Source organism: Ictidomys tridecemlineatus, unplaced genomic scaffold (assembly GCF_052094955.1).
Source record: "Ictidomys tridecemlineatus isolate mIctTri1 unplaced genomic scaffold, mIctTri1.hap1 Scaffold_419, whole genome shotgun sequence".
In the NCBI taxonomy this organism is placed as follows: Eukaryota; Metazoa; Chordata; class Mammalia; order Rodentia; family Sciuridae; genus Ictidomys; species Ictidomys tridecemlineatus.
Window position 1 is genome coordinate 174,434 of NW_027522715.1, and position 26,061 is coordinate 200,494.

The 26,061-nt window shown below is 43.9% G+C and overlaps 1 protein-coding gene across 1 annotated transcript; it reads left to right on the top strand.

The window, feature by feature from the left end:
* Positions 1–1,460: 1,460 nt before the first annotated feature.
* Positions 1,461–25,707, top strand: LOC144373506 (trafficking kinesin-binding protein 1-like). The gene is made up of 9 exons (XM_078036556.1): positions 1,461–1,545; positions 7,437–7,553; positions 10,319–10,419; positions 11,282–11,390; positions 13,346–13,424; positions 14,392–14,522; positions 15,951–16,025; positions 16,727–16,864; positions 25,522–25,707. Exons 1-9 carry the CDS (start codon positions 1,495–1,497, stop codon positions 25,690–25,692), a joined length of 972 nt encoding a protein of 323 aa, XP_077892682.1. The 5' UTR covers positions 1,461–1,494; the 3' UTR covers positions 25,693–25,707.
* The last annotated feature ends 354 nt before the right edge of the window (positions 25,708–26,061 follow it).

The following is a 26,061-nucleotide window of genomic DNA, read 5'->3' on the forward strand; positions in this document are numbered from 1 at the left end:
AGCTGGACTTCATCTACATTAAATTAGATTCTGGCTTAAGCCTACTCTTATAAATATCCTTTGCCAATCTCTCCCTGGCAACTCTGTATGAGGCAAGGGAAAGGGAAATGGCTCAGGCCATGAGTATCCCTGCAGCCGGCAGGAGGTATCCTGCCATGGAAGTGCTGAATGGAGGGCAGGGGGCAGAGGGCCAGGCTCCTGGCTTGGAGGACTCAGTCTGGTTGGTTTCAGATTCAGGACCAGATTTCAAGGTTCCTCCTTAAGCTAGAAAATCATTCCAACAGCTCAGATTTCTCTGAGCTCATTTGCTAGGATGATCTCTACTTGCATTTAATAAAATATTTAAAGACCTATTGAATTCCAGTTACAGTTTGCCATTAGTAATGCCCCTGAATATGAGTTACTAATACACTTTAATTCCTAATGCCTTGCATGGGCTATTACTGAATGGGCTGGACCACTAAGAAAGCATCCACTCCTAACAGAATTATTCTCCAGTGTTTTAGTTATGAAGCATTACTAAGAAGTTTTATTTAGCACCAAAGTGACAAGGTTTAAGAAATTTGCACTTTGGCCCTGAATCCATTTACATTCACTCTGTCCCCTGTAGAAGAAAACCTGTGCTACCTTCTCTGTGTTTGTTGAACTGCAAATCAATTCTTTGCCACTGATTTAAAATAAAACAACTCTGAGTTTTTTGTTTTTTGTTTTGTTTTGTTTTTTGGCACACTTCTTTCCTTGCACAACCCTTTTCTTCATTAGAAGGAGAACAAAGACACATAGTCCTAAAGCAGCTTGTGAGCCCCCTCTGTGACCACAGTGAAGTGTATGTGTAATGAAACCACAGTGTGTGTGTGTGTGTGTGTGTGTAGCAGCAACAGCAACAATAGTAGTAGTGTTTTTAAAAATATATATGTATCACCCTAGTTTCCTGGTATGAACGCTGGTTGCGTAGGCTTAGAATTGAGGCCATTTGGGAAGAAGGGGCCTGTGCTATTAGGAAATTACCAGTTTAAGGTTGTTGTTCAGTAATTAAAACAATTGCTGCTTCCTGAAAGCTCCCGTTCTCTCAATGTGAATCTGTCCAGTCAATAGGCTCTGGATCCTATGGGAATTATGGAAATTGATTCATGGGAGCTGTGCTGCTGACCTCCTCCCCATTCACTTCAATTTGCTGAGTCTGTATGGGGCCAGACCCTCTTTCATTGCCACCACCAGACCTCACCTTGAAGTCAGGGCTTCATAGGAACTCCATGACAACTCTCCTTGTCACAAACCTGGGCTTCCTCAATGGAACTGGGACATGAGACCCCTGGGGTGCTGAGTACAGTGTGGGTTGAACCCAGCAAAATCCATTATCCTTCATGCCTAATAAGCAGAGACAATTTCAGGGCCAGTGTTTTACATGTACCATTTGTTGGGTGGGGTTGTGGCACCACAGTCTCACTGTGACTTCTGTTTCTTACAGTTTTATGTGCTGAAAGAGTTGGCCAGATGACTAAGACATACAATGACATAGGTGCTGTTACTCGACTTCTTGAGGAGGTTAGTATTCAGGGGAAGACAAAAAAGGTTGCTTATAATTGATCGATCGTAATTTATATTGATTAGTGCAAACGTTACTATTTCAGCAGGAGTCCTAGAGATTGGGCCTCCTTGGGGTATAATTTAATGGCTTTACTTTTTGAACTAGTGGTTATGTAGCTGACCTTGGTAGCTGCAGTTTTCTGCAAGTGTTTTAGGTTTTTAAAGGAACATACCATTGACACAAAATATGGTAGCATTCAGATACTTGCTAGAATACCCAGTTTAATATTTGAGAACCACTAAAATATATTTTAAATCCCAAATGTCAGAAAAATACATGATTATCCCTGTCTTTCTAACCTATTTTAAGGTTTTGCTTATATCAGGCTAGTGTGATATTACAGTGTCAGTGTGGGAAGAAGTAAAATAAGCGTGGCAAGGAAAATCTAGAGAAGTGGCTTAGGATTAGGCAACTACTTGAGGACTGGTTCTCAGTTTCTTCTGAGCATTCCATTGGCAGAGAATTGAGGTCCGAAGGCCTCAGAAAAAGGAGCGTGACACGCGCATCCATAGGCCTCTCCCAGGCTGGAGCAGGTAGGGTTTTAGCTAGTATTTGCTAAGTGCCCCAAATATCCCAGCACCACTGAATCCAGCCTTTAGTGAACAGGTGCTGGCTTTTTGATCTGTGTTTCTGCTCTAGACTCCAGAATGACTTTGGGCTCATGACTGTTTATTCACATCTTCCCTGGAAAAAGAGTAGAAGGGATGGGAGACTGAAATCATTGCTACCATTTTTGGGGCACTGGGAAGACAAGGTTGAAACCTGGGTGGGACCTGGACCAGTATGGGGGGGGACCCAAAGCTTTTGCAGTGACTCTCTGTTCTCCCTGTTTCATGTCTCTGTCTCCCTGTGTTTCTCCCTTCTGCACAACCAGCCTCCCCACACCTGCCCTGCAACACACTCCTGTCTCGTTCTCTTGAAGGGGAAGTTGCAAACTCTTCAGGGCCATATAAATGATGTCAGGGTTTGTTTCTGTGTGACTGGGCATGGGGGAAAGCATTTTGGGGCCTTGACCTTGTGCCTTCTGGTGGCATCCAGAATTGCAGCCATCTTGGTGGTGGCATTGGCCATGTGGCAGGTTCACATGGTTGGGCCCAGGGGACTTTTTAAACCTTAGATATAATAGATCTTTGATGAAATATCTGTTTCTTACTATTTGGGATAAAACTGAACTGAGAGCTGAGTGTTTTCTACAGGCCATCTCATTAATTCTGTAGTAGCTTTCAGAAGTTGATATTGCTGTTTCCTCCATTTTATATGGAAGGAGCCAGAATTCAGTGGGACAGGCACCAAGATTACTTGGCAGATTCCCAGCCCTGCCCCTTAGCCCCCCTTGCCTGGTGGGTCTGTTGCTCTTGACAGTTTTGTTTGCTGGCCCATTTAGTCTTTGTTAATACAGTTGTCCGTGGGACACTTACTTGGAAAATGTGACCAGGGCACAGCAGCCTCTGGGTGTGCACTGCCAAGGTCCTTGCTGAGGCTTGTCTGAGCTGGCAGTGCTGTGTATGTAAATGCTCCACAGGGCTCCTGCTCTCTGCTAGGACATGCAAGGACCACTTTTATTTTTTCTTTTTACTTTCTCTCTCTCTCTCTCTCTCTCTCTCTCTCTCTCTCTCTCTCTCTCTCTCTTCCCCTTCCCTCCCTCCCTCCCCCTCTCTCTCTCTCTTTTTTGTGTGTGTATGTTGAGGAGGGCTCATGGTTTAGGAGGTCTCAGTCTCTAGATGGCTGACTGGGCCCAGGTGAGGCAGACCATCATGATGGAAAGGTATAGAGGAAGAAGCAGCTCCTTGGTTACAAGAAAGTAGAGAGAGCGCAGGATCATTTCTAAGGAGCCAAGGACATAAGTTTTTTTTATGTAGATACTTAGTATCAAGAATTCATTTTCCAGAGGCTGGCATATAGCTCAGTTGGTATATTACTTGCCCTGCATGTACAAGGCCCTGGGTTCAATCCCCAGCACCACAAGAGGGAAAAACAAACAAATAAATAAGTAATTCACTTTCCCTCTAGTTTATTTCCTGACCGAATGTTGCTATATGAAGAATATAGTCTCATATTTTTTAAAAATTGAGTTGCTGGAAAGAATATTGGTAGGGTAATTTCTTCACATGAGTGTTTCATTGTGGCTTCTTTTATTTTTAAAGAGTTATCATGTTTTTAGTTTTTTTTTAATATATATATATTTTTTTAGTTGTTGATGGACCTTTATTTTATTTGCTTATTTATATGTGGTGCTGGGAATCTAATGCAGTGCCTCATGTATACAAGGCAAGGGCTCTACTGCTGAGCTACAACTCCAGCCCCAGGTTATCATGTTTTTATCTCTGTGTTTTATAAATAGCAACACCATTTTGTTCTTGCCCTGATAAAATCCCAGATGAATTTACTACCTTTCTCTGGAAGCATTTGGTTAAAGTCTAGCTGCACAAGTCATGTGACAGCTGCACCCTGCTGTGCTTTTCACTGGCCTTTGCCTCTGTTTCCTCTGCTCATTTGTGTTGGTTTGCATGCTGGCCACATGCAGGCTGGTGCCAGGGAGTTGCACAGGATGCTGAAGCACAGCCCTTGAATGTGGACTGTGCTCCTGGTTTAAGGGGAGGAGGCTGCTGCAGCTCACCCTGGCTCCCTGCTGTTGGGAATATACCTTTGGGTAGAGCTTGTCTTGTCCCCTCTCTCTCTGAGAGAGAGAGAGAGAGAGAGAGAGAGAGAGAGAGAGAGAGAGAGAGAGAGAGAGAATGAATGAATATGTTCCACTGTCCCCTTAGTCATGCTTTTATCCTAAAATTAGTGAATGGGATGAGTCAGCTGCTACAAGAGGGAGGCAGGCTGTTCCTTCTCTAGTGGGTGCACTGTCAGTGCAGGGTTTTGTTGCAAGACCAAAGGCTGAGTCCAAGCAGCAGTCTTCAAAAGCAAAACAAAGCAAAGCATAGCCAAAGGGAGGGAGCAGGCAGTTAGAGCAAGCTCCACCTTGCCTCATTTCCCACATGATAAGAGGATTAGGTTTTCCTAATAATTTACTACTTCCAAGGGCCTAAATTATTTGTAGTCTCTTATTCTCTTATGGTTTTATCCACTAGTCATTTCCTAGCTGTTTCCTGAATTTAGAAGCAAACATTTGTCATATGATAATTGGTAGTAAGAAATGGGAGCTTTTTTTTTTCCCCCATCTTGTGATTTTCTCCAAGGAAACTCAACTAGCCTGATGCATTAGTAAAACTAGAGCAAAAAAGACCAGAGATGGTATAATAATTTTGGAAGTGTTTTTCATTTCATTCATAAATATTTTTACTGTAACTTCCTGCTTTTTTTTTTTTTTAACCAGCCAAGAATGTTCTTTGTGATGACTGTAGAGATAAGGTTTCCTGTGTGCAGATGCCAGCCCTCCATGGGGCCAGGAGAGGCTGAAGGCCCCAGAGCTGGGGTTGGAGGTGTGAATGCAGGGCAAAAGCCTTCCTTGTTGAGCTACCACTTCACTTGTTTTTCCCGCCCTGCCTGTTTCCATTGCTCTTGGGTGGTGGCCCTCAATGCCCTAGGAAGCCATCCCTCCTTCTTTGGGTTCCCTGGCAGTGCCTTGCCTAACCTGCCTTCAGCCTTGTAATTTTTGCTCAATTTGTCTGCAGGGAAACGTGCAGACAAAATGTGGCTGAGGTGTGCAAAGGGTCTGTGCTTGCTGGGGCTCACCAGCCTGGAAAGCAGTGCAGAGCAGGGAGGCAGAGAGTGAGCTGATGGGCGTTATTTAAGCACCATTGGGCACTCAGTCTAAGAGCTTGTTCTAGCAGAAAAATTTAATAGACTCAAGTTAGATTTATGGAGACTTTGCTTCACAGAGAAGTGTCCTTTGTAGTGCAGTTTTAGCCAAATGCAAAGCTGAAACCCACTTGGACTGGGTGCTGAGACACTGGAATTCTGTACCTATTCCCTTGCACACAGTTCTTTGAATTCTTTCCCTTAGATACCAAGTAAACACAACTGTTGAGTCTGAGAATTGACAAAGGGATGTGAGATAAGGAAGCTTCCTGGTAGATGCTGTGGCCAGCAGGAATAAATGCACAGAGATGAGCATCTAGATGGATTGGGCAGAGCCACTGTGTCCCCTTCGCTGCATGGGAGGGTCCTTTCCACATGTGCTGAGTCTCTAGGTGGTAAGGGAACAGTGGTAAGGGAACTATTTCTAAGATGCTAGAAATAAAAACTGTATTTTCCTTTTGTCATACAACTTAGTCATAAAGCTAGATTTTTTTTTTCCCAAGGCGCTCTCAGCTAGCCTGCCCCCTTCCTTACCCTCCATTTAACAGACAAGGGAATTGTGCCACTGGGATGTTCAAACTGTTGTACTCAACTTAGAGTAGGATGGCTCACCTGGGAGCAGTTAAACTGGTGACCAGTGCCTGCTGTAAGAAACACAGCTTAGGGACCAGGATGTGGCTCAGAGGTAGAGTGAGTTCTTAGCATGCACCAGGCCCTGGGTTCCATCCCCAGCACCAAAGAAAAGAGAAAAGGAATGAGTCTTAGGTTTTTGTCCCGGTACTCATACAGGTAAACATGTGATAAACAAAAGTTTAAACATGAAATAGTGCCCTTATCATGTGCATGCACTCTGGTATTTTTCAGTTTTGTGCTATTGTTTTGAATTCAAAACAAAATGCTGGTAACTGAATGATGACTAAAATGATATTTCAACCCACCTAGGGGTCATAAGATGTGTTTCGAAACAACTAACGCACAGTGTTCCTGATGCTGGTGAAGCCAAAGCCATTTGCCTCAGGCCACATGGGTGGTTAATAAGTGGGTGTTGGAGCATAACCTGGGACTCCTCTCCAGCTTTGTTTCTTCTCCCCCAAACTACAATGTTTCCATGCTTTTAAAATACTGGCGAACAGAATAATTAGTGTAAGACTGCTACAGAAATGTGGTTTCCCAGAGCCCCTTCTTCTCATCATCCCCTGTCCCCACCTAGCAGTGACAGGTGGAGTATGACCATAGAGGCAAGGATGGATGCTGTGGGGATCATGAGTGTGCACTCAGGGAAGCCATCTGTCCATCATCCAGGACATCTTTCTTCTCTCATAGACAGTCCTGTCTTTATGTGCCACACTGGATTTTCCAGCGTGTGCTGCTCTGTCTAATTGAGGTCATTGACCAAACCATCAGAAAATCCTGTGTCTGAGCACATTGCCTCTAAAGTAGGGCAAATGTGTGCATCATCTCTGCATTTTGAAAGACTGTTGTTTGTTTTTAATAGAGCCTACATAACCTCTCCTAAGCAAAACACAAAATAGCAAAACAAAACAGATGTAGTTGTGTCTCAGAGTGACTTTAAATGTTTTTGTTTCATAGGAGGCAAAAATAAGGAACTCAGTGCATTCCAGCCTGGTAAATGGTACAGAGGCTGCCCCCCTGTGCCAGATCTCAGCTGCATTGTGAGAGCATTTTAGAACTTCTTCATTCCTCTTACAAAGAGTTATTGGTGTTTCCATGTGCTGAGCCCTGGCATTACAGCAGCCCAGTGGCAGGTGGAGAGAAGCTGTATCAACGATTGCACAAACACCAAAAGCAGTTGTGCAGAAGTGTCTTTGGAAGCATTTTTCCCACTGTGGGAACAAAGATTTGTTTTCATCACATCTTCAGGCTTCCCTTTGGTTGCTTCATGTCTGCGTAGCTCTCGTACATACGTGGGCAGAGTTTACTCCTCTTTAACAGGCGTCAAATGCTGACACTGATGGTGAATTATCAATTCTTTTGTTATTGCTGGATGCCCTTGTTTTCCTCACTTGACATCAAGCCCTAATGGCTCCTTCAGGACATGGGGGTATTTTTGAATCCTCCTTCTCCCTCTTGCCTTTTGTAGAAAGAAAGGGATTTGGAGTTGGCTGCGCGGATCCGCCAGTCGTTGTTGAAGAAGAACAAGACTTTAACTGAGAGGAACGAGCTGCTGGAGGAGCAAGTGGAACACATCAGGGAGGAGGTGAGGCACGATGGACTTGGGAGCAAGGTGGAGGGAGATGGGTTGGAGAAGCCACCCTGAGGGAGCACCCAGACCTGAGCCAGGGCTCCTGTCAGAAGTGGCCTCCTGGAGGCCGGAAGCTGGTGTCCTGCAGCTCTTTTCTCACACATCATGGACGGGTCTCTCAGGGTAGGCACAGTCCTTAGTTAGTAGGCCTACAGTACCCTGTCATGTAGGCAGGCTGGGCAGCAGGGACCGGTCACAGTCCTCCCCTTCTCAAAGTGCAGACTCCAACCTCAGAGCTGCTCCATGCTCAGCAGAAGCACATACAGGCCAACACAACAGCAAGTGAGCAGAAGGTGGCTGGGCCAGAGAAGGCCACCTCCTGCTGCAGGGGAGGGTGGTGACTGGCATTCATCCTTGTAATGTAATATCATATGTATAGGGAAAAAAATTAGCCTATTGTTTTCATGGGAAAAAAACCCTGTTATTTTCATGATGCCCATCTTGGCTGGTGACTGTCAATGGCTACAGGAAGGGCACAAAATGTTTTGACTTATCAGACTTATCCTAAGAGGATGAGAAGGATCCACACCTGTTTTCTGAAGCCATGTGGTGTGGCCAGGAGGAAGGAAGCAATGGTGTCAGCCAGAATAGGAGTAGGAAGCTGAGAGTCAGGCCCTTGTTTCCTGTCACCCTATTTCCACAGTGAATTTTGACTGTGAAATTTTGACAGTTTTTTTTTTTTTTAAAGGAAGCTTCTCTCTTATTTTTCTATCAGGAACTTCCTTATTGGGAGTGTGCGTCCTTACCTATGTCCCTAAGATGTAATCAAATTTTCTTCTCACTGAAACGATTCCCAACCTGGGTTTAATGGCAATTTTAATAAGATGAAGTTGAGTTGTCATACTATATGAAAAGATTTAATCCCAGGCTATCTTTAAAGATGGTGAAGTAGAATACTGTTGTGTTCTAGGAGAAATAAAGTTGACCCCTGTCTTCCCTGCCCCTAGCATCGTGACCTGAAGTCATCCTCCCTTCTCTTAGGTGACCATGAAGAAAGTGTGGGGGTTAGCCTGGGACCCTTCTTACAATTTTTCATTTTTTAATTGGTACACTATATTTATACTTAATGGTGGTATTTTTTGTTAACACATTCTTACATGCAAACAGTATAACACTATAATTTGGACAATATCATTTTCCAGTATTTCCCTTTCCCCTTTTCTCCTTCCTCCCCTTGGTCCCTTACCCTTTCCTCTACTGATCTTCCTTAGATTTATGTGAGATTTCTATCTACTTTCTTTTCTTTTTTCCTCTCTAGCTTCCACATATGAAAGAAATCATAAAGCCCTTGACCTTCTAAGGTTGGCTTATTTCACTTATCATGTTCTCTAGTTCCATTCATTTTTCTGCAAATGAAATATTTTCATTACTCTTCATAGCTGAATAAAACTCCACAGAATAAGTATACCACGTTTTAAAAAAATCATTCCTTGTCCATTTATTGATGGACATTTAGGCTGCTTCTATAGTTTTCAGACTGCAATTTTGTTGTTGTTGAAACGAGGGATTGAACCCAGGGGTACTCTAACACTGATCTATATCCCTAGACCTTTTTATTTATTTCTTAAATTTTGAGACAGATTCTCATTAAGTTGCCCAGGCTGGGCTTGAACTTGTGATCCTTCTGCCCTCAGCCTCCCTAGTAGCCACCTCGCCCCTTCTGGGCAGAGGAACATGCCACTCAGGAACCAATAAATCACATTACCATTCTTTCATGGAATTCCTTACCACGTATAAAGAATATCCTATTCTCTGGGATTGGAAATGTTTTGTCCCCCTGCCTTGGAAAAGCTTTGAATTTACAAAGTATAGCATATTCCTCTTTGGCACATCATTGAATGATCAGTCTAGGTGTTGAAGACTTTGTGTATATAATAAATTGGCTTCTCCTCGGGAGAAACAGTTCACTCCCTGTGTTGGGTCGGAAATTGGACTTAACCGTAGACCTCACATCAAGTTCTAAATAAGAAAGAAAACAGAGTCGCACTACTCTTTTTAGTACTGATTTCATGTTCATCAGTACTAAATATTGGAAGGGCAAATGAAGAGTTTTATAGCAAAAGTTTTTTACTTTAAAACCTGAAATAAATCTCCATGATTTGCCAAACCACCATAGCAGTAGTTGTGTGATCAGTTTTTGATAGTTGCTCTTTTCCTCCTGTATCTGAAATTTCTGTTTAGGGATTGTTGAGCACAGAGCAAGGACTGACCGAGAGTGTCCAGGAGCCCCATGAAAGTGTATCAGTCACCAGGTGGGGCTGTGTGGGCTTCCAGGTAGGGTGGACTAGCTGCTTATGGCAGCCCACCAGAGCTGGCACCTCCATGATCCTGTTCTGAGTTGGATTTGGTTCCAGTAGAAGTGAATGGCCTCTTCTTTCATTTGGTAGTGTGTCCAGCTGGTCATCTGACTACTTCCAAAGCCCAGAAGTAATCTCATGTCCTCCATCATCATTCTAGAGCCTTCGTGTCCCTTTTCTATACCAAAATTAAAATTATTAATTTAGAGAAGGAGATTTCTGCCTTCAAGCAATGGATTCTGTTTTTCTTAAGTGAGGTCAGACTCAACTCTTAGAAACGCCTATTTTGTTGAGTAGCACATAATCGATTAGTGCCTTCACTTTCAACGGGAAATTTGTCTCTAAGTAGTAAGTGTTTGAGTACAAGGAGGACATTATCGCCTCTTAGAAAGCAAAAGGTGAGCCTGGCTCTTGTCTGTGCAGGTTTCTCAGCTCCGCCATGAGCTGTCCATGAAGGATGAGCTGCTCCAATTCTACACCAGTGCTGCGGAGGAGAGCGAGCCAGAGTCTGTCTGCTCAACCCCGTAAGTCACCTGGGGGCTGTGTTTCTGGAGGCCAGGGCACAGGCTGCTGTTGATGTCATTGGAGTCACGTAGGCAGGGTCACCTCCACCAGCAGCACAGGTCAGCCTTCCCCAGAATAAGCATCTCTAAGTGCCTCAGATGGATTGATTTGTACTATTTTTGTGGGACATAGAAGGGCAGGTTTTAAATTTTCCTCTTACTGGGTCTTATTGCTTACTTATCAGGTCAGTTGATTTGCTCTGGCATGTTAAGATATTAAAAAAAAAAAAAAAAGGTAGTGGGCTTTGCTGTTAAAGGAACACAGGGTTCTGAAGCCAGATGTGCCATGGCAGGTCCTTGCGACAGAAGGTGTAGGGGCTGTTCTGAGAATCAGCAGAGCCCCGTGTGGAACTCTAGAACCTGATGGCCTGAATTCAATCTTAGCTCTGTGACTTAACCTGCATGCTCCTGGCCACGTTACTTAATTTTTGTGCTGTTTCCTCATTAGTAAAATGAAGCTACTAATAGCAGTTAAGTCATAGAGTTCTAGCATCGAGTTAATACATGCAAAATACTTAAAGCAGTTCTTAGAACATAGAAATGCATCCTAGATATCAAATAACCCTCCAGGCATCCCAGAATTGTGTTGGCTTTGTGTAGATTCCATCCCTCTGAATTCTGAGGTAATGTAGCAACTACAAATTGTGGACAGAGGGGTGTACACTGTACACTGGGGTGTTATTTTCCTGGGCATTAGGGAGCAGTCTAATTGCAAGCCTCACAAACTGTCTTTGAGGCAGCCCTTCTGGGTCTCCAGGTGGGGCTGGCTCGGTAGTGGCGGAGACATCACCTCCCCAGATGGTGAGTGCACTTTCTCTCCCAGGCTGAAGAGGAATGAGTCGTCCTCCTCAGTCCAGAATTACTTTCATTTGGATTCTCTTCAAAAGAAGCTGAAGGACCTAGAAGAGGAGAACGTGGTACTTAGATCCGAGGTAAAGTGCACTCCCTCCCTGTCTTTGTCACCCACTGGAAGGGTGGTGGCCCTGTTTGTTGTATCTGGCGAGACTAGCCACAGTTACAGTGCTGTCCTCAGAGGCCACCATCTCTGGCAGAACCACGGAGCCTGGGCTCGCTGGGCATACTCAGCAGACAGGCCTCACCCCTGCACTGGACACTGCCTTCCTAGTGGCTGAATCCTGCAGCATGTGGACTGAGAAGAGGTGCAAACCTCTCCTCCTTCACCATGGGGTCTTTCCACGGTGTTCTTCAGCTCTGGTCTCAATGTGTAGGGAACGACTGAGAGTGGGGGTGAAGCCGGTTTTCATGTGACTGTAGTCAGATTGGCTCCAAAGAAACAGTGCCTCCAGAGCCTGGAGACATGTTTCTTGAACAGTTAATTTAAAAAGGTTGAGCTGAGGCAACTTGGAAACTCTGCTTTAGAGAGTTCCCTTTATTGGCAAGGTACTACGCTGGCACTTTGCATATGTTATTATTATAATTTTTAATCTTCTACAACAAGGCTGCAAGTTGCTTACTTTGATTCTCATTTATAGTGAGAAAACCAGGCTCCAGGCTAAGTGTTTTGGTATCTCAGGGTCCCACAAGTCTGTAGTAAGTGACAAAGCCAAGATTTGGACATTTATGTGACTCTCAGCCCACACTTTTCCTCTTCACCTACTGCCTTCTCTAAAAACATGGATGCATAAAAATTTAGTACTGTTTGTCTTAATTAGCAGTGGGTTTGTGTTCTCTAGCCAGAGGAATGATGTCAGGTTCAGGCTGTGTGCCCACCTAAGCTGGCCCCAGACTCCCTTGAGCCCCTTCAGTGGGGCAGACTGTCGGTCACCTTGAAATTGCTGCGCATTGGAAAGAACCCAACAAGATGCTTTTCTGCAAAGCCTATTCTTGTAGACTTCACCTCTTCCAACTCTTCACTTCCTAATGAAAACAACCCTGAGTGGCCAAGGTTGCCCCATTGTGCTATGCTAGCCAGTGGCTTAGCCAATTACAGGAACAGTGTTTCCCATTCTGAGTCTAGCACTGCCTTTCCAGCCCTTGGGAGATGCCCCAGTTCTCAGTACCCAGCAATCCCACCCTCTGTCAGAATCTTACCTAAAGTCAGTGAGGGAATCTGATCCCATCTATAGATTCTCACTGTCCTGCCTTTGTTCTCAGAAATGTAGTATCTATCTCTCCACGGCCAGGATCAGAGGGCTCTGAGACACCTTTTCTCAAACTGCATCATTTTCATTGGGCCTTCAGATCTCTTGCTGGAGGAAGCTGACCAGGGTCCTGGGATGGCTCTTAGGTCTCTAAATTTTCTATATTGGACCATATTCTGAACACAGCAGGTTTATCTCCAGCTCAGAACCTCATAGTTCAGTGCCTGGCACAGAGTAGTGATAGAGTGTACATTAGCTTCATATGATGTGTGCTTATCCTTATTTTTAGGATCTCCACACCTGGCTTTCTTTTTTTTTAAAATGGTACTGGAGATTGGACCCAGGGCCTTATTCATGTTAGGCAACCACTCTACTTCTGAGCTTCAACCGCAGTCCTGTGGGTATCCTTAGAATGCGTGCCATAGGCAGGGCAGGGTCTTAGGCACTGTGAGAGCCACAGCAGTGTCCATATCTATGAGCTGGACAGACAAATGAACAGGCAGACCCTCCTGTAGAATCTTACAGAGCTTGCTGTGTGTGGCCCTTGGGTGCTGGCTTTGTGTGGCGCCATCTAGTGGTGTCTGTTTTTCAATTTTCTGCTTTGAGAGTGTCCCCTTAACTAAGGAAATGTTTTGTACTTGAGGACCTAACTAATGACAGGTGAAGAGATACTGACCAGCACTTCCCAGACTCGGGTTTGCCCCTGCTCCATGCCTCGCCCTCACACGCATGGCAAGTCACAGTGCAGGGTGAGTGCTGGGCCCTGACCTGAGCCTTTTCTACAGGCCTGCCAGCTAAAGACAGAAACCATCACCTATGAAGAGAAGGAGCAGCAGCTGGTCAACGACTGTGTGAAGGAGCTGAGTATGTCCCCTGCCCACTCACTCCCAACCCCCATCCCAGCTTCTACTTCCTTATATCTCCCATTGTCATGATCCAGTGGCTTTGTATTGTCCTTGATGAAGAGCAGGCTCCCTGCCAGCCTGAAATCAGTGAAAGGAGACCTGACCTTGTATGGCACCCCCTCCCCATTTGTGAATCGGGTTCCAGGCCATTAACCATATATTATCTCAGTTTCTTATGAGAGGGATATTTAATTTTGGCTTTCTGCTGGAATATTAGAATTATTAAATGCCAAAGTTAGGCTCAGATACAGAAATCTGGCTTGAGAATGTGAAGAAAACTGCTTTTTAGTGATTTGATTTGTGAAAATTGAGGCCCGAGTTCTCAGTTTTGCAAATAAGTACCCCCCTACCATTTTCTCCATTGCAAGTTTGCAAGGCAAGATAAAAGGGCAAATAGAATCTTTTGCATTTCATCAAAATACTAAGCAAATGAACCACACCCCATGTTTAAGTCTTATAAAATGGGTTATGTCTGAATAGGAATGAAAACCAAAGGGAATTGTAGTGTGCATCAGCAACTGGGATTTCTAAAACAAGGTGCATATAGCAGGGCTTCATGTTGGTGACATGTATCCATTCATGTGTGGAATGTTGAGATTTGGCCAGATGCACCATGTTTGGAGTGTCTCCTTCTGGTGTCTCCAGTGCCTGCCTTATTGGCTCTGAGGAGACAGACTTGATCAGTGGGGTTAGGCCCAGGATGACAGCCCATGGGAAGATCATGTCCCTTCTCATGACTGACTGAGTCCCGAGAAGCCACTTTGCTTCACCATGGAAGAACACAGTCACTATGCATCCCTTCATCATGTACCCTCTGTACTCCTCCCCATAAAGATGGGTTTTCATGTGTGAACCACCAGGAAACCACTCTCTCTGGTCTGTGTGTGTAGTTTTCTCTCCTACTCTTTGTCATTTCTTTGTCAAAGGGGATGCCAACGTGCAGATTGCCAGCATCTCAGAGGAGCTGGCCAAGAAGACTGAAGATGCTGCCCGCCAGCAAGAGGAGATCACGCACCTGCTGTCACAGATCGTCGACTTGCAGAAAAAGGCAAAAGCTGTAAGGCTTCTGTCACTCTGGCTAACACCACAGTGGTTGTGCCAAGATGGGAAGGGGCCATTACTCTAGAAGAGTGTGTGTTGCCCCTTTGGAGAAAAAGCTTAGTGGATTCAGTAATAAAATGTCTTGTGGCCCTGAGTTGGCAAAGGGTCTTTTCATAACCTCTTACCTCCTGAGTATAATCTACAGATTAATAGAATTCATCAAAAAAGGTGCTGCAGGAATTCATTAGAAGCTAATATACTGGCCACAGTAATTATGCTTGACAATAGCCTGTGGTTGTTCAGTCCTCAATGCAATCCCAGCACCCAAGTGTACATCAGCAGGAATTGGGTTACTAGAGTGGAGCAGCCTTCCATGAGTACATCCTCCTCTGAGTGTGACATTCCTAGATGTGGCCATGCTAATTAATTAGAGAAGTAACATTCCTCCAGAGGCCAGAGGCCAGGGTAATGAGAGTTTCTGTACTTACAAAATAAGAAATTTTTCTCTTCCTGCCCAATTCTACTTTCTTCTGCTTCTGCCACTCTATGTTTTCCTTCCTCCTCTTTTCTAATGGGAGGTGGTATTATTATGTCTCAACACTTCTATTTGATGTGCTCAGGGCATGTATTTGAATTTGTCTAAGTTACCAGTTCCCCAGAATCCAAATTGAGACCTGATGAAGCACAGTGCTCTTCATCCAGAGGTCTCCACTTTGAGGTAGATTCAGTACTTTGATGAGCTTTTGGGGTAAGGATTGGGGTTCACTCTGTGGTCATGAAGAGTTATATAGATGATGTTGGGTAGTCAAAGGGTGGACTATTGTAGATATTACTTGTTGTGTGTCCATTCCTCATTTATTGTAATTAAATGGATTTCAATTCTTATTTTTTGATGAGCTCAACTAAGATAATTTACAATGCAGTTATGACTGTCCTTGTGGTAGTTCTGGCCAATGAGAAATCCCATGGGAGGAAATTATTTCGAAAATAAAATAAAAAGTTGCTGTTGATGTGAAGTTCTGAACTTTAATTTAATCACCTGCCTAGTATTTGTTTGGACTAAGTGCACCAAGTATGTTGTGCAGTAGAAGTAGCCCCTTGAGGATTAAGTGAAATGGCAAAAAACAGTTTTATTTCCCATATGAAACCTTTGCTGTGAGAGGCTAAATAATTTTGGAAAAATGTAAAGAAAGAAGCAGAGAGAGAAAAAGAAGAAAGATGGAAGGAAGGAGAGAGACTAGCTTCTAGAAAGCAGCCTTTACATTGGAGGTATTGAGTGGAAATTGGACTGTAAGGCCTTCAAAATTATATAAGACAAAATTTTACTCCAGTTTGAGATAACACATTTCATTGTAGAAAGGGGATGGGGTCTTAATGGATCAGGTAATGAGGGGAAGAGTTGGGCTTATCTGGTGTCTACTTACGTGTCTTTGCTGTGTTTTAGTGTGCAGTGGAAAATGAGGAACTCGTCCAACACCTGGGAGCTGCCAAGGATGCCCAGCGGCAGCTCACGGCCGAGGTGGGTGTGTCTCCCTTACCTCTTGAGGGCTTTTGGTTCCAGTGAAGGTAGAGCATATTCCCTTGACAGGCTTTGGTCATGTCCATGGTAACAACTGTTTTTATTGTTGGTGTTGTTGTTTGTACTAGGGGTCGAACCCAGAAGTGCTTAACCACTGAGCCACATCCCCAGCCCTTTTTCCTTTTCATTTTGAGACTGGATCTCACTAAGTTGCTGAGGAACAACTGTTTTTATATTGAATTTAATATAGCTTTCACCTCGGTTCTGCGCCTGCTGCCCCTGTTGCTGGTTGTGAACACAGGGAGGCCATGTTCCACACCAGCCCAGGGCCTGACACCTGCTAAATCTTGGCTCTGTAAATGCTCATCAGTGTAAACCATGCAACAGATGGCTTGAGAGGAGCCTGTTCAAGGATATGCCTTGAAGCAGGGTGTGCTGGTTTGCTTTTTTGTTCATTTAAGGTTGTTTTATCCACGTTGCTCATTGTTGGTATTTTAGGAGATTTTTGAGACTGTAGACTCACTCTAAGTAAAAGTTAAAGAAAAACCAATCTTGAGAGTTTTTGCCATTTGGCCAGCAGGGCAGCTGTTCCACACTGGAGGCCTGGTTAGATTGCATGTGTGTTTCTGGCTCTTGTGGGGGGCATGCGCCCGACTCCTCATGAGGTCCTGACCCTCTGCATCTTTCCTGGTCTTCTGTAGCTGCGTGAGCTGGAGGACAAGTACGCAGAGTGCATGGAGATGCTTCACGAAGCGCAGGAAGAGCTGAAGAACCTCAGGAACAAAACCATGCCCAACACCACGTCCCGGCGCTACCACTCGCTGGGCCTGTTTCCCATGGTGAGCTGGTGCTTTCTTCCCAGCACCCCTCCTCCCACCCACAAGGAGGCTTGTCGGGTAGGATGGCCATGGTGCCTGATATTGTGAGCACTGGAGTTGGGCGTTTATACTTAGCCTCTTATTTCACAGTCAAGGGCAAGTGGGGCCAGTAGATGTCTTCTTAACTGCATAAGACAGATTGTTGCTTTATTTTCCATCCCTCTAAATCTGTTGTCTTTCCTACTCCTGCCATTAAAACATAAATTTACTATGAACTTGATTTACTTAGATGTATTTTCTACATGACTTTTTTTCCTAACCTTATTAGAGTATGTGTTATTTCTTTTGGCTCCAAAAGTACATTCCAGAATTCTTAAAGTGCCATACAGTTCTGTTGGATCTCTGTATACTTATGACTCATTCTCTTGGTGACTTTGGGTGTCTGTGATCTCTAAACAACTTTTCTTTTCTTGTTTTGTTATTTTTTTTTCATACTATTTTCACACAACCTTATTTCTTTAGCCCCACTTAATTTGTTTCATGTTGGGGCTTTAGGGGGAATGTGTTAGAGAAGGGGATTTTTCAGGAGGTTAATCTCTCTGGACAGCATTAGGGTTAAGCTCCTTGTTTGGTCATTTCTACATTTCTACATATCTCAGTTCCATGCTTCTCTGGGGATCCAGAGAGGGCCTCCCTGTGCGTGGGCAGCTGAACTGGTCATGGGGACATTTGAATGAGTCCCTTTGCTTTGGGGGCAGTAAGTTGGGAGGCCTGGTTGATGTCCCCCAGGTGAAATTCATGTCTGGCCATGAAGACCACTTACCCACGGGTGTGGATGTAAGAGAGGAAACATCACAGATTGAGAGGAAACCACTTGCACACCCTCCTGCCATACCCAGGATCAAAGGAAAGCATCTTAAAAAATAGTTTACAAAATGCTCTGTGTTATAAGGGGATTTCCCACCTTTTGAAGTTAGCCCACGTAATTAATGCATCTTCCTTTTACACTCCCCCCAAACACTTGCAAATAAGTTACAGGCATTATGACTCTTTTCCTCCTTAACATTTAAATTTTTTTGTAGTTGTAGATGGATAGAATGCCTTTATTTTATTTATTTTTATGTGATGCTGAGGATGGAACCCAGTGCCTCATGCATGCCAGGCAGGCACTCTACCACGGAGCTACAGCCCCAGCCCTTGCCTTAACATTTAGCCTGTATTTTCCAAGCCCCATAAAGCCCAGCACAGTGATTATATCCAGGACTAAATTGTTTGTTGAATAGTATCTAGCATACACCATGCTAGGCTAATCTTGCTCTGAAGCCCCAAAGAACTTAAACCAGTGAGGGAAATCTGGACCTGTAGCTTAGATCAGCAACTTGGGGACCAGCAGCTCAGCAAAGCATAGCAGATGAGACAAATCCAGGAAAAGGAAGCAAGAGAGGATCCTGGGACATGAAAGGCAAGGAGGAATCCATCAAGGTTTCCATGGAAGCCATTAAAGAGGAGATTTCTGAACTACAGCCAAAGGTTTAAGGACCTCTTTTTAGAAGAGAAAGAACAGAAAAGAGATGTGTTGTTCTTCCACACCCCAAAATATATAAGCCCACATTCCTCCTCAGGGCCTCTATTACCTGTGACACTAAGGCCTTGAATAGCTGTAGCCATATCCAACCCCTGCCTCTCCTGGGTACCTGATCCTCAACAGTGGGGTCTCCTGCCACCCTCAGGCCCCAGAAAAAGCAACTGTATTGTATTCTCAGCTGTTCTGGTGTTCTGCAGAAACTGGAACCGGCCAGCCAAAGCAGGTAAAGTTGCAGGGCTTAGGAACCAGGTAAGTAGGCCCCATAGCCCATCAGCTGTGGTCTAGCCCCTGGTCCCTGTCAGTGGCTGTGCTGTCAAGGAAGGAATCCCGACCCACCATAATTGTCCCAGGGATGAAGACGGAGGGCTCAGCCAGATATCAACAGCCAGCCAAGCCTCTGGGACTTTACAGACATATAGAGTGCCACTTCTGAACTCTCAGTGATAAGTGGTTGGTCATATTTTGCATTTTTATCAATTCATCATGAGTCAATATTTTTATAAAATACCATAACACCAATTTATGAGAAAAAATAAAATGCAAAGCAAACTATAATATAATATCAAATTTTAATTGGATTTAACAGACATTAAATTGCATTTTAAAATATAGGAACAAACATAGGGAAAACTGAAAGCATTATGAAGACAGTCCCCATTATTCATTGAAAATGTGCCTAGGGCATTTAGTATGGAGACTCATTGTTAAATTCAACATTCATAGATCTGCAGCTATAACTAACCAAATAGTAAAAAGATAGGTAAGTGGTGATTTTCTGTACTAAAGACTGAGACCCGCTTTTGAATGAATACTGTTTTATCAGTATTAAGGTTTATAATATAATAAATGAGTATGATTCTTTTAATTTATTTTTCAGCTAGCTCAGGTTGATAACTGCCCCATTAACAAGGGATAATGTATAAGCTTCTCAGCTCTTTTTTACTAACACTCCAGATTGAAGCTGATATATCTAATTTTTTGACAAAAAATTTCCAGTGGGGTTTGTTTTCCAGTCTATAATTCAGGCTGAAGGCTACACAATGCAAATATTTATGCCTCCAAGTTAGATAATAATGTTAAGCTTTAAATTTTGAAAGGCTTGATAACAATTAAATTCATGGTAAATGAAACAAATTAGAAAAATAAATATACACTTGCAATTGCTCAGATTTTTAGGCATTTTTGGCTAAAGATTGCCAAACAATCCTTAAAGCATCACTTGTTGTAATGTGATCATTAGTTAGTGGCTCATGCCACCTGCAACTCAACCCAAGTGTTTCATGACACTTGAGCGGACCCACATGCTTGGTCATGTGTTTAGACTTCATGACAATGTTAATTGTTCAAAATGCATCTATTTACTCTCGATTTCCATTCTTATCTCATTGTGGACAGTTTGCAGACTGACATGAGCCCTCAGACCATTCTTAAGGTAGTGCTGGTGTGGGAACTTCTATGGTATAAAACACCTTTTTGTTAAATATAATGAATTTCTGGTGAAGTGATGAAGCTTTTAAACATAATTTGTTATTATTTTTGCTTCTAGAAAAATCCCCCTCGTGGCACAGAGCAGTGGGGAGAAGTTGATGCCTTGGGATGGGCCCTTCTTCTCTTACTTAACCTCAAAACAAACATCATCAGTGAACATTTCCGCTTGATGATACTGCCACCCCTCATACAAAGAAACATAAATGCATGGTTTTCATCAAACAGAGGTTCAGGATCTATAGGAGATGTCCAGGCCACATCTTGTCCTTCTTGATCCTGACTTGATGAACTAGAACCTGTGGGTGCATTGTACTGTTAACTGTGGAATTGTTTAAGTAGGGGATGGAAGATTGAAAAAGCAAAAGGGAAAATTGAAAAAGCAATAGTACTGAAAACCACGGGAATCAGAGCCCTCAATTCTGTAGGACTGGGGGAGAAAAGGAAATATGTGGCATTGTTTAGACAAAAAAAAATCAATCTAATTATTATGTTACTGTCTCTTAGCTCTGAATTCACCATTATATACCGTGCTGAGGCTTCTGTGTAAGGTCCTACAGATAGGGAGACCCCTGAGGCCAGAAGGAGAAGCAGCAGACCTGTTTCTTCCTGCCTGTGAGCTGTCTCCCTCAGCAGCGCTTCTCCACCCTGGCAACAACATGGCTCTCCCTCATCCTAGACCTGCCTCACCACAACACTCCTTCCTCCTGCTCAGGGAGGGAAGTGGAGACGCACCCTCCCCCCAGAGCTCTGGGTTCACCTGCTCAGGACCCCCTCCTCTGGCCTTCTCAGTTTATTTTATTCTAACCTGTTTCCTTTGCTCCCCAAGTCTTACAGAAGTGGGGGCTCTGATTCCTGTGGTTATCACCACTATGTTTTCCCAATGTTCCCTTTGGCTTTTTCAATCTTCCATCCCCTTCTTAAGCAATTCCCCATATTCTCTGTTGAAAAAGAGCCAGTCCTTCCTACTGGTTGATAATTGTGACTCATTCCTCCAGCACCTAGTTCAACTTTGTCCTCCGTTGGTCGGAATTCTTTGTGAGAGTAATGAAAATTTTCATTTTAGCAAGATCCAAACCATATGTGGCCAGGCCTATTAGATGGGCTTCTCAGGGTCGAAAATGCAGTGAAGGAATGAAACCGTGATGATAAACCATGGCCCTGAGGCCTGTTTAGAAACAAAGACCCTAGCACATTGCTATGATTGCATATAAACTCTAGAGTAGAGGCAGTCATATCAATTGGGGGGCTATCGCAATAATCCAGGAGATGGATAGTTGGTGGCTCTGTTCCAGGTGGTGGTGGAGAAAGAGTTGAAGAGAGGGCAAATTCTAAATGCATTTTGAAGCCAATCTGACAAAGAGGTTTGCTGAGGATTAGATGGAAGGTGAGAGGATTCAAAGATCGTCCCAGGGCTTTTGACCTAAGCAGCTGGAAGGATGGAGTAGCCATCAGTTGAGTTGGGGAAGGTATTAGGTGGATAAAGTTTCAAGAGAAATCCATGAGTTGAAGTATGCACAGTTGACTTTGAATGTCACTAGGTGTCCAAGTGCAAATCATTCCAAATCTTTGCTCTTTGACTTGATTTATCACTTAGCACTAGAATGAGGAAGCCTGATGTCAGTCCCTTTCAACCCTCATTTCAGCATCTCTGGTGCGCAGTACAGTGCCTGGACCACAATCATCTCAGAAAATAGCATTTGAGTGAATGGATGAAAAAAATTGTATACTGCAGAGGTTCCAATTGAGGCCAAAGTTTGTCTTATTCACGCTCCAACTCCACACTTGTTTTCTAGTCAGGAAGAGAATAACCATTTGGTTCTGTAAACTGCAGCTTCTAGTGTTCACTGGAAACCCATATTACTAGCTCATCACTTGTAAGTTGAAGTCCTTCTTCCCTGAAGTAGAGAGAAACCTCTCAGAGAGAGACACAGGAGTTTTCTGTCCTTCTTTTATAAGTGTGGCCCAGCCTGGATTCTGCTGGAGACTTATTCAAAGTCAGAAGACAGGGCTTTGACAACATCTCAGCTCTAGGAGGCGCCAGGGGACTGAGGTGGAGCAGGAGATGACCCTTTCTGGCTTCTTTCTTTGTTTGTGGTTATGCTGTTGGTGTTGTGCCCCCATCTCCTAGGAAACCTGAAGAACATTCTAGAACAAGTTCTCTGGGAGCTTCCCTCTCTGCTTAAGTTCAAATCCAACTAATTTCAGGCTGTCTGTTGGACACTTGTCAGGGGACCACAGCCAGGTGCCTCCTTTGCCTGGTGTCCAGCACAGAATAGGAGGAGCCCTTCTGGACACTCTGTACTTTCACTTTAATTCAGCCAGCTTGGCCTTTTGCACCAGTGTGACTCTATAATGAGCTGCCTATCCAGCACCTGACCTCTGGTGTCACCTTCTTCATGGAGGTTTCCTTAACTAAAGATTGCCAAACAAACCTTAAAGCATCACTTGTTGTAATGTGATCATTAGTCAGTGGCTCATGCCACCTGCAACTCAACCCAAGTGTTCCATGACACTTGAGTGAACCCACATGCTTGGTCATGTGCTTGGACTTCATGAAAATGTTAAATGTCCAAAATGCATCTAACCATTTATTCTCAATTTCCATTCTTATCTCATTGTGGACAGTTTGCAGACTGACGTAAGCCCTCAGACCATTCTTCAGGTAGTGCTGGTGTGGGGACTTCTATGGTATAAAGCACCTTTTTGTTAAATATAATGAATTTCTGGTGAAGTGATGAAGCTTTTAAAATAATTTGTTATTTTTGCTTCTACAAATATCCCCCTCATGTCACAGAGCAGTGGGGAGAAGTTGATGCCTTGGGATGGGACCTTCTTCTCTTATTTAACCTCAAAACAAACATCATCAGTGAACATTTCCGCTTGATGATACAGCCACCCCTCATGCAAAGAAACATAAATGCATGGTTTTCTTCAAACAGAAGTGCAGGATCTATAGGAGATGTCCAGGCCACATCTTGTCCTTCTTGACCCTGACTTGATGAACTGGAACCTGTGGGTGCATTGTAGTGTTAACTGTGGAATTGTTTAAGTAGGGGATGGAAGATTGAAAAAGCAAAAGGGAAAATTGAAAAAGCAATAGTACTGAAAACCACGGGAATCAGAGCCCTCAATTCTGTAGGACTGGGGGAGCAAAGGAAATATGTGGCATTCTTTAGACAAAAAAAAATCAATCTAATTATTATGTTACTGTCTCTTAGCTCTGAATTCACCATTATATACCCTGCTGAGGCTTCTGTGTCAGGTGCTGCAGATAGGGAGAATTCTGAGGGTAGTAGGAAAAGCAGGAGACCTGTTTCTTCCTGCCTGTGAGCTGTCTCCCTCAGCAGCGCTTCTCCACCCTGGCAACAACATGGCTCTCCCTCATCCTAGACCTGCCTCACCACAACACTCCTTCCTCCTGCTCAGGGAGGGAAGTGGAGAAGCACCCTCCCCTCAGAGCTCTGGGTTCACCTGCTCAGGACCCCCTCCTCTGGCCTTCTCAGTTTATTTTATTCTATCCTGTTTCCTTTGCTCCCCAAGTCTTACAGAAGTGGAGGCTCTGATTCCTGTGGTTATCAGCACTATGTTTTCCCAACGTTCCCTTTTGCTTTTTCAATCTTCCATCCCCTGCTTAAGCAATTCCCCATGTTCTCTCTGTTGACAAAAGAAGCCAGTCCTTCCTACTGGTTGATAATTGTGACTCATTCCTCCAGCACCTAGTTCAACTTTGTCCTCCTTTTTTCGGAATTCTTTGTGAGAGTAATGAAAATTTTCATTTTAGCAAGATCCAAACCATATGTGGCCAGGCCTATTAGATGGGCTTTCCAGGGTCGAAAATGCAGTGAAGGAATGAAACCGTGATGATAAACCATGGCCCTGAGGCCTGTTTAGAAACAAGGACCCTAGCACATTTCTATGATTATGCATATAAACTCTAGAGTAGAGGCAGTCATATCAATTGGGGGGCTAGCACAATAATCCAGGAGACGGATAGTTGGTGGCTCTGTTCCAGGTGGTGGTGGAGAAAGAGGTGAAGAGAGGGTTAATTCTAAATGCATTTTGAAGCCAATCTGACAAAGAGGTTTGCTGAGGATTAGATGGAAGGTGAGAGGAGTCAATGATCATCCCAGGGCTTTGACCAAAACAGCTGGAAGGATGGAGTTGCCATCAATTGAGTTGGGGAGGGTATTAGGTGGCTAAAGTTTCAGGAGAAATCCATGAGTTGAAGTATGCACAGTTGACTTTGAAATGTCACTAGGTGTCCAAGTGCAAAGGATTCCAAATCTTTGCTCTTTGACTTCATCACTTCCCACTAGAATGATGAAGCCTGATGTCAGTCCCTTTCAGCTCTCTTTCAGCATCTCTGGTGCGCAGCACAGTGCCTGGACCACAATCATCTCAGAAAATAGCATTTGAGTGAATGGATGAAAAAAAAATTGTATACTGCAGAGGTTTCAATTGAGGCCAAAGTTTGTCTTATTCAAGTTGCAACTCCACACTTGTTTTTTAGTCAGGAAGAGAATAACCATTTGGTTCTGTAAACTGCAGCTTCTAGTGTTCACTGGAAACCCATCTTAGTAGCTCATCACTTGTAAGTTGAAGTCCTTCTTCCCCGAAGTAGAGAGAAACCTCTCAGAGAGAGACACAGGAGTTTTCTGTCCTTCTTTTGTAAGTGTGGCCCAGCCTGGATTCTGCTGCAGACTTATTCAGTCAGAAGACAGGGCTTTGATAACATCTCAGCTCTAGGAGGGGCCAAGGGACTGAGGTGGATCAGGAGATGCCTCCTCCTTGCTTCTTTCTTTGTGGGTGGATATGCTGTTTGTGTTGTGCCCCCATCTCCTAGGAAACCTGAAGAACATTCTAGAACAAGTTCTCTGGGAGCTTCCCTCTCTGCTCCAGTTCAAATCCAAGTAATTACAGACTGTCTGTTGGACACTTGTCAGGGAACCACAGCCAGGTGCCTCCTTTGCCTGGTGTCCAGCACAGAATAGGAGGAGCCCTTCTGGACACTCTGTACTTTCACCTTAATTCAGCCAGCTTGGCCTTTTGCACCAGTGTGACTCTATAATGAGCTGCCTATCCAGCACCTGACCTCTGGTGTCACCTTCTTCATGGAGGCTTCCTTAACTCCCCATTTGAGTTTATGTGTCCCTGTTGTGCAGAGAGAGACAGAGAAAGTGAAGGTGAAGATGGAGAAGGCTGATTTGATATTAGCCAACTTGATCTTGTTGTTATGTTCAGAATACAAGACTACATACACTCGGTGGAGCTTAGCATTTTTACTTATTTGGTATTGTTTTTCCTTTCACTTTTCCTTCACCAAATCTGGAAAGCATAAGGTGCTCACTAATTAGAGGTAACCATAGTTACCAAGTTGTCTTCAAATTGTCTTGAAGAGGACTTTTTTTTCTCCCTCTTGGTTTTAATTCTACAAAAGGCATTTTACATGTCAGTCATCCTTACTCTATATTCAGTTTCACTGGATGATTTTCCTAACTCAGGAGTCTTTGGGTAGCCATATTAAAAGTTCAAAAGTAAAATAAGAAAACAATTCATTCTTAGAAAATAGTTTCAGGTCCTGAATTGTCTGATTTTAATATTTCAGCTGATTGGGTGGCAAGAAGAGATGAGCCTGGACCCTGTGGAGTTCAATGTGTACAGGGCGAGATGCCTCAACAGAAAGAAGTTGGCACCTGGAGGAGTGGTTTTAAAATGTCCACTTGGGGGCGCTGTGGTCTTCTGCAGGAGCAGAACCAAGGTCCATTTCTCTGGTTAGGTAAGTTACTGAGTATGAAATTTCACAGACACTCAGGTTCCAATGAGCCAATGTGGTGATAAGATACCCTTAGAGACTGGCTGGCTTCCTCTTCATCCAGTCAGCTCTATTGTTCTGCTTTCTCCTGCCTCTGCTCATTACCTTCATAGTTCTTGCTGCATTATATTTCAACTGCCAACTCTTCCGACTCCTCCTCTTGGCTGTGTCTCTGTACCAGCCACATCAACACAGTGCCTGGCACACGGATGCATTGCTGTGTGTGTTGCTGAGCCTGTGTAGGACTCAAAACGGTCCCTGTGAGCTAAGAAGGGAGAGCAATTGAATCTTTTCCGGAATGGGACTTAGATCATGCATGTTGAAATCATTCTG